Below are 8,351 nucleotides of genomic sequence, written 5' to 3'. Positions count from 1 at the left end.
CCCCCCCCCCGGCCCAGCGTATCCTGGTTTTCAAGTACCCCAGCAGGGATAGGGTTAAGGGCCCAATTCTAATCTAAACTAAAGAAATATATTAGTTTTCGGTCCTTTTTCCCTTTTTTCTCTTTTCTTCTTTGTCCTTAATCTTCTTTTTCTTTTACTTTTTTTCCGGAATATCATAAGCTTTCTAATTTCGTCTTATTTCTTTTTAATTTGATCTTTCGTCTTGATCCGCATTCTAATCTTTTTTATCTTTTTCCTTTTATCCGTGTTCTCTTCCCTAAACACCATATTTCAAACTCTCTCCGATCCCTCTCTTCTCCTTTTCTTTTCTTCTTTAAGGCTTAAGAAAAGTTTTTAAAGTTTGAAACTTTCTTTTTGTTAAAAACGACTCCCACCAGCTTCTGAGGGAATATAACAAAGGCAATGCAATACTTAGTTCTCCTAGTTTTCTAACTTACTGTGCTGGATACAGGTTGTTTTTTACTCTTGCTAACTCACTGTGCTGGATACAGGGTGTTTTATACTCTTTCTAACTCACTGTGCTGGGTACAGGGTGTTTTATACTATTTCTAACTCACAGTGCTGGCTACAGGGTGTTTTTTACTCTTTCTAACTCACAGTGCTGGCTACAGGGTGTTTTATACTCTTTCTAACTCACTGTGCTGGGTACAGGGTGTTTTATACTCTTTCTAACTCACAGTGCTGGCTACAGGGTGTTTTAAACTCTTTCTAACTCACTGTGCTGGGTACAGGGTGTTTTATACTCTTTCTAAGTCACTGTGCCGGATACAGGGGGTTTTATACTCTTTCTAACTCACTGTGCTGGATGTAGTGTGTTTTATACTCTTTCTAACTCACTGTGCTGGATACAGGGTGTTTTATACTCTTTCTAACTCACTGTGCTGGATACAAGGTGTTTAATACTCTTTCTAACTCACTGTGCTAGATAAAGGGTGTTTTATATCCTTTCTAACTCACTGTACTATATATAGGGTGTTTTATACTCTTTCTAACTAACTGTGCTGGATACAGGGTGTTTTATACTCTTTCTAACTCACTGTGCTGGATACAGGGTGTTTTATACTCTTTCTAACTAACTGTGCTAGATACACGGTGTTTTATACTCTTTTAACTCACTGTGCTGGGAACAGGGTCTTTTATACACTTTCAAACTTATTGTGCTGGGTACAGAGTGTTTATACTCTTTTAACTCACTGTGCTAGATACAGGGTGTTTTATAATATTTTAGCTCACTGTGCTGGGTAGAGGGTGTTTTATACTCTTTTAACTCACTGTGCTGGATACAAGGTGTTTTATAATATTTTAGCTTACTGCGCTGGATACAGGGTGTTTTATAATATTTTAGCTCACTGTGCTGGCTACAGTGTGATTATCTCGACTGTTTACTGTTTCAAACGTTTCTTTATAGCTTTCACATAATAACCTTTTTTTAGTTTTTTTTGTGTTGGTTTTAAGATTTGTTTTTTTTTTATAATAAAAGAGTTATGTAAAAAATCTTTCTCTCTCTTAGAAACTGTTTTCACAAATACAAAATATAATTTATTATAAACCTCGAATTTATTTTAATTTTTACAAATTCACAAAATTGCCAAATTGCTACGAATTATTGCTAGAGTAATAAAATATTGCTTTTCTTATCGACTATATTGCATATTTACAGGAAGAATATATTGCTAGACAGTTAATTATTGCTAAAAGTCTAATTCTTCATTTTTATTGCTTACAATACCCTTCAATATTTGAATTCGATGCATATATTATGGAATCACGAGATATTTTACACCAAACCTGGAAACTTTAAACTCAAACAAGAAATTTGAAATATTCTTAAATACGATTGAAAAACGTTGAGTTTAAATAATTCAAGGTTTGAATGCCATATTATTGCTAATTTCTACGCAAAAACGTTGTATGATGAGCAAAAACTAACAAAGTTTAAAAATTGCATAAATTGATATAAACAAGGTTTTAAATTTCACAACCTTGGTTCATTGACAACATAATTTTAGAATTATGTCAAAAATTAAGATGTCTAAGAATCTGTTCAGTGTTTAATCTTATTATATAACTGCTGGGAAAGTAAATAATGGGAGTCTTTTGTGAGTTAGATTTTTTGCAATTTTTTTCTCCAATTTCTGAAGTAAATAAATTATAATAAAAAGCCTAATCATACCTTAACGAATATAATTAAGAGTCAATTCAATTCTTTTTAAAATCAACACTAGTTTTTATTTTACAAAGTTCGTTTTTCAATTTTCTTAGATTTTTGAGAATTTTATTAAAAATGTTTAATAAATGTATTATATAAAATGTTTCATAAAGACAAGTATATTAATATAATTTGGCAATAGAAATATTTAAATGGTTCACATTGCGTAATGTAAAGATTTTTACAATAAAACCTTGCATAGATTAAAAGTGACGATATTTTCAAAAAATTATAAAAAAGAAGAAGTGATAAAAACCTCTTGCAACACATATGGTCTGAAAAACTATCAAATATGAACCTTGACAGATCCCAAACTTCAAAGAAAAATTAGGATCAGAATTCATAACGATCAATGAAAAAATTAAAAATGCAGAGGCTTTGTCCAATTGGCCAATCCTTGAGCAATCACTGAGCAAGCATTAAGTAATCATTGACCAATCATTGACCAAACATTGCCAATCATAACAAAGTCGTTGACAATAACCAATCATTAATGAAAAACATTATTGACAAATCATTGACCTTTCTTTGACCAAACGTTGACGAAGGCTTTATTTACATTCCAGAAATCAAGTTAGGTTTAAAATTAAAGCCCTGATTTGAAGTATAGTTTAAATCTGTGATCCTAACTTTTAAACTTGTCAAGACAATAAATATTGATTAACAGTGGCGTATACAAGGAGAAGACGTTAAACCTTTTTATCTTTCCAGGTGGGACACAATCCAATAGCCTCCCCCCCTTCCCCCACCAGTAAGCATCCAAAGTGTTGCAAAAGATCTAAATCGTAAACGGAGAGAAAAAGAGTCTAAACTCTTATTAACTGACTGTTGAAGGGAAATACAGGTTTGGGCACATGAATAATATGCTCATTTTCATCCTGCTCAGGATGAGTCGGATAAACAGTATCAGGGTTCTCATGAGAAGACTGTGGGCTTGAATGAGAAGATTCGGGGTTTGGATGAGACAAATCATGGTTGGGATGAGGAGAAGTTAGGTTTGGATGAGTGAGATCTGATAGCTCCGAGTCTGGATAAGGAGAGAGGGGACCTGAATCCGAGAACTCGGAGGGGGAGGGCGTGGAGGGTGGCGTTTCTATGGAAGGCGGTGCCTGGTCTTTAAAACAAGCAGACTCATAATGCTTGTTTAAATAGGATTTGAGAGCAAAGGATTTGTTGCATCTCTTGCATTTATAATTCTTGAAAGCTGAGTGGGTTTGCATGTGTGCTCTTAGGTTGGATCTGTCCGCGAAACTTTTGCCACAATGCGCACAACCGAAGGGTTTATCTCCAGTGTGACTTCTCATGTGTCCTTGCAGAAGCCAAGGTCGGGAAAATGCTTTACCACACATATCACATCGGTGGCTTAGATTGTGTGTGAGAATGTGCATTGAAAGAGCTGGCATACTAACGTACATTTTGCCGCAAATGTTGCATTTTTTGGCATTCTCCGAGTCTAAAGTTTTATGGGTTTGTTTGTGTCTGGATAAATTACTGCTAGTTGCGTAGTTTTTGCCACATTCATTACATTTATACTTGGGTTTAATCTGCTCAAAATCAAACAGTTTCTTCTTGGATCGACCATCGCTGGCAAAGAAAGCTTCATAAGTGTAAGCAGTGGTTTTCCCGCCATTTATTTTGTAAACAGCGCCGCCGTTAATAAACTCCGTTTCAACCTGGTTCAAAAGTTGCCATTTTGATAATTTTTTAAAGATTTCCTTTAACTCCAGAAATAATGTTTCGAATCTAACTTTTTAAAACAATTTTTTTGCTATAAAGTTCATGTTAATTGATTTTACTTGATTAAAGAAAAAAGCACATTTCAAGTAACCTTCTAATTTAAGAGGGACATGCCAGATTCAAAAAGGTATCAATCCTCAAAGCTCTCTTTGATCTAAAACTAATGAGATATCCTTAATTATCTTTAAAAAATTGCTAATTTCTAATTGTGTTTCTTTATATAATTGTGACTTGAGGATTTCTTGCTAAGATTTACAAACTTTTTAATGGAAAACGAAGTAAAATAAAGGTTTAAATTGGTTACCGTTGTCGAATTAAAAATATACTTTCTTTTTAAATGGATGAAAATGTTTTCACGATGGCGACCTTTCCTTGAACTGAATCTTTTCATTTTCCTGTTTGGTTAGATCTAAAGGAGAAATAGGTCTAGGAGGAAACCACCAGGAGTTCGGGGTTAAATATTCTCCTAGGGGCGGCTTCTGCTCCGGGGGATCGTCCAGGCAATATGGCCGAAATAGCTTGTTTGCTGGTTTTGTTTGGTTTGGTTGGCTGGAATCAAGCCGATCAGCTGATCCCTCATGGCGGGAAATATACGAGGCATAATCGCAAACCCGTTCATCTGAAACAATTGACTGTTGATAGTATACAAGTATACAATCTATAATTCAAGAACAGTAATATTAGGTAGATAAATTAACTCATTTTTAATTTTGTGAATTTTTTTAGTTCTTTTTTAAAGAAACGTTTTGAAATGTTATCTATATCTATATACTTTGCTTATCTATTTGTTTGTTTGTTTGTTTGTAACCGATAAACGACTGAACAGAAAAGTCCCACTCCCAGGGAAGGCTCAGAATTTTCAAATTTGTCTCCAAAAATTTTGATTTTGTAAAAATTTGAAAATCCGCAAAAAAATATTATTAAATACGCTCGCTTTTTTGTTTTCGTTTTTTGATATTGGAGAAGATGCTCACAGATGAAATAGAAGATGGATGCGAAGCGTCCTAAAAGCCTAGTTTGATAAAAAAAATGGCAGGATCTATTGGAAATACTCCACGAATATAAATATAAAGGTTATAAATATCATGCACACTGCACAATTTATACGTCTCTATTTCAACATGCTGAAATTCTATAAAATTCATGCATTTCTGTATTAATTAATTACCTTATCAGACTTTTCCAAACCATTTCCAGGATTTCACTTAATCATAATACTGGTAATGATGATGATAATGATGATGACAATGATAATGATGATGATAATGATACTGTATATTTTTGCTGAGTGATCAAGTAAGAGTCGAACTAAACTATCTTCTCTAACAATTCTACAACGATTCTTTTTTTATTTCATAAAATTATGATTTTTCTTTATTTGGTTTGATTGAAAACTAAAATTACTAATGTTATATCTATAAATGAATCAAAGATTACATGCATTCTGTCTTTTTATTCCGAAAAAGTGTATTTTCTTCAGTTTCCGGTTAAAATAAAAAAAACGATTTATACTTTTCTATGCAATGATACTATCCTAAAATTTTCTGAGCTAAGTACATTACATAATTAGAGAATTTTATCATTATTTGTGATTATTGGTGTGTTAAATATACATTTTTCATTAGATTTTAGAAAGTCTATATTGTTGCAGTGAGATGCCGATGACATTATAATTATGTATATCTTCCAGCATAAAAGAAGTACAATTAAGTGTACTGCAGAGTAGGAGAGGAATGTAAACAAACACAGTGCTTTTTAGACAATGCTTTGTTTATATTTCCCCAAGATACTGCAGTACATGAATTTCCTATTTTATTCATATCTGTTCTGTTATCAAACTATTGTATTAATCACACCAATAATAACAAATTATACTAAATACTAAAATCTAATTTGACTGGAGTTTCTAATAATTTCTCGTGCCATTGTATCCCACCTTTCTCCTCGTCATTCTCATTATCGTCCATCTGTTCATCATCATTTATTACACCCTTTTCAACCATTCCGTCTTCTTCATTTTTTTCTGCGTCTTCTTCAAAATTTGTTCTTGAGCTATGAATGGGCGATTTTCCCTCAATTTGGCGGCAATCTTCTTCTTGTAGTCTTTTCTGATGTTCTTTAATAAACCCAACAGTAACCTCGGTTTGATAATATTCTTTGCTTTTCACCTCTTCTTCTGTATTTTGTCTATTTGCTTTTATGATACATTCTTCCGAACTTGAATTGCCGTTTATGTCCGTTTTTAGTTTTCCTATTTTCTCAGAACCATTTTCTTTTTCTTCTTCTATCATATCTAAATGAACTTTTAATGTTTTTCTCTCCGTCTCCAATATTGACATGCTTTGTTCCCCCTCCATCTGTTCCTTGGTGTCCTCCTGTTCCCTCCGATCAGCGCCCTGCTCCTCCTTCCACTGTACGTAAGGGTACTTGAGTTTAGCCGCTAGAAAACACCGCGGCATCTGTGCAAACCAAACCAAATATAATTATATCTAATAGACGCCATTTTTAAGAAACTTAACCGTTTTACATATATCAGCGCGTAACTTAATGGCTAACAATTTATGCCAAAAATCCAGCAACGAGCAACATTCATTTCAAAAGGGTCGTTCACAAAAAATACACAAATATATAAAGGGTAAACCTGAATTTACAATTTATACTTTAAAGGGATTCTTTACTTGTATAAATGTATCAAATAATTGTAGCATTTTAGACTTACTAGTATTCGGTCCGTCAAACATAAGAACATTCCAAAAGGAGCAAACAATCCCTTGTATAAAAATCTGTAAAAGTATGTTGGCTGTACATTGAAAAAAGACAACATCGATGAAAACCCATGCATCAAAAATAACAAAAAAGATTTGATTCATTTTTGATCCGAAGATTTTAATCATTGCACACAACTTTTTCGTTTTTGTCTACTAACAAGTTTTTAAAAAATAAGTCCTTAAATTTTTAAAGAAATTAACAGATTTTTCATATATAAAAATGGACATTCCAAAAAGAATTGAATCTTTGCCATACTCTTTGATTTTCTAATCTCTACACATTTGAAAACAAAAGTTACAGACCTTTGATATTTTAAACTATAAATTCTGTTAAATCATAAATTTAAGTTTGAACCATCAGAATACAAAAATAAAGGGATTAGAAAATTGAGTTTGTGCTCCATTTATTCTTATGTTTAGAATTGAAACTTGAATGTAAATGTAAATGATGATTTAAAATATTTTCATAAATCTAAGAATTTAGCTAAATATTTTAGTTAATTTTGTTTGTTTTGTTTTGTGAATATAAATATATTTTTGCCATGCAGAAGAAATTTTGCGTGAAATGTGAATTTTACCGGAGTTTAGAAATTCTTTAGATATTGTTCTTTAAATTGACTGTGTAAGCATAATTTCAAGTGACCTTCCATACAAAGATGGCAATGCCCGATTTACAACGGTACCCTTGAAACCTTTGTCTGGTAAAGTATGATCAATGTTTTTGTTTCTATAACTGCTTATTTTCATTGAAAACTTCTTTGCGAATTTTACTTTCGGATTTCTTGTTAATAAAAAGCAATGAAGAAACTTACAGAAATAAACATTTTTGATCAGATTAAGGTTTCAAGGGTATTGCCGTCTCTGCATGGAGGGTCACTCTTGAAATTACGCTTACAGTTCCTGTACGAAGCTATAGCGTATTAAATGTTTGAAAAAGACTTTTCAATTTTACTTAGCTCACTTGAATAATTACTCTAATTAGACATTTTTTTTACAATCAAAGGTTATCAAAAAATAGCATTTAAAAATAATTTTCAAGCTCCTTTATCAAATTTTCAGTATTAATTAACACAATTATGATTTCTAAAATTTACAACTAATTTTTCAATTTATACTTTAAGGGAAATCACTTTTCAAAAATTGGTACAACAGCCCTGCTCTCAAATATCTAAATACTCCCTTAACCCGTAAATACATTGTGTGTGTATGTTTTGTTTGTTTTTGTGATTTAACATTAAAAAACAACACAACAATTATTTGATCCACTTACCTTGAGGTTGATTTGAATGACTTGATATTACAAACTTTATAGAAAAGTTATAGTGTTCTTCTGTAGATTATTGAGAGTTGGTCAACTTGTTTTCGTAGATTTTCTACAAGTGCCTGGTTGGATACTGTTGGTTAGTCTACAAGTGCCTGAATGGCAACTAGTAAACCATCTAGGGATTATATACGTTGTTGATAACATTCATTAGGCCTCTACAAGTACCGGCTCGGCCTCTACAAGTACCAACCCGGCCTCTACAAGTACCGTTCCGGCCTCAATAATTACCCACCGGTCGTACCAGCCTTTGAAAGAAACCTAGAGCTCCTGTGGATTAGACCTGGCTTTAGAA

General features: G+C 32.7%; 1 protein-coding gene across 1 annotated transcript; it reads right to left on the bottom strand.

Moving 5' to 3' along the window:
- Positions 1-2,319: 2,319 nt before the first annotated feature.
- Positions 2,320-8,140, bottom strand: LOC111702315 (transcriptional repressor CTCF). Its single transcript, XM_023473960.1, has 4 exons — positions 8,006-8,140; positions 5,904-6,426; positions 4,334-4,586; positions 2,320-3,973 (listed from the first exon to the last, which is right to left on the bottom strand). The coding sequence occupies exons 2-4, from the start codon at positions 6,424-6,426 to the stop codon at positions 3,037-3,039; spliced, it is 1,713 nt and encodes a 570-aa protein (XP_023329728.1). The 5' UTR covers positions 8,006-8,140; the 3' UTR covers positions 2,320-3,036.
- Positions 8,141-8,351: the final 211 nt, after the last annotated feature.

The sequence above is a fragment of the Eurytemora carolleeae genome, unplaced genomic scaffold (genome assembly GCF_000591075.1).
Source record: "Eurytemora carolleeae unplaced genomic scaffold, Eaff_2.0 scaffold502, whole genome shotgun sequence".
Taxonomy (NCBI): Eukaryota; Metazoa; Arthropoda; class Copepoda; order Calanoida; family Temoridae; genus Eurytemora; species Eurytemora carolleeae.
The sequence above is the reverse complement of the archived record's forward strand: the minus strand, read 5'-3'. Positions and strand labels throughout refer to the sequence as shown.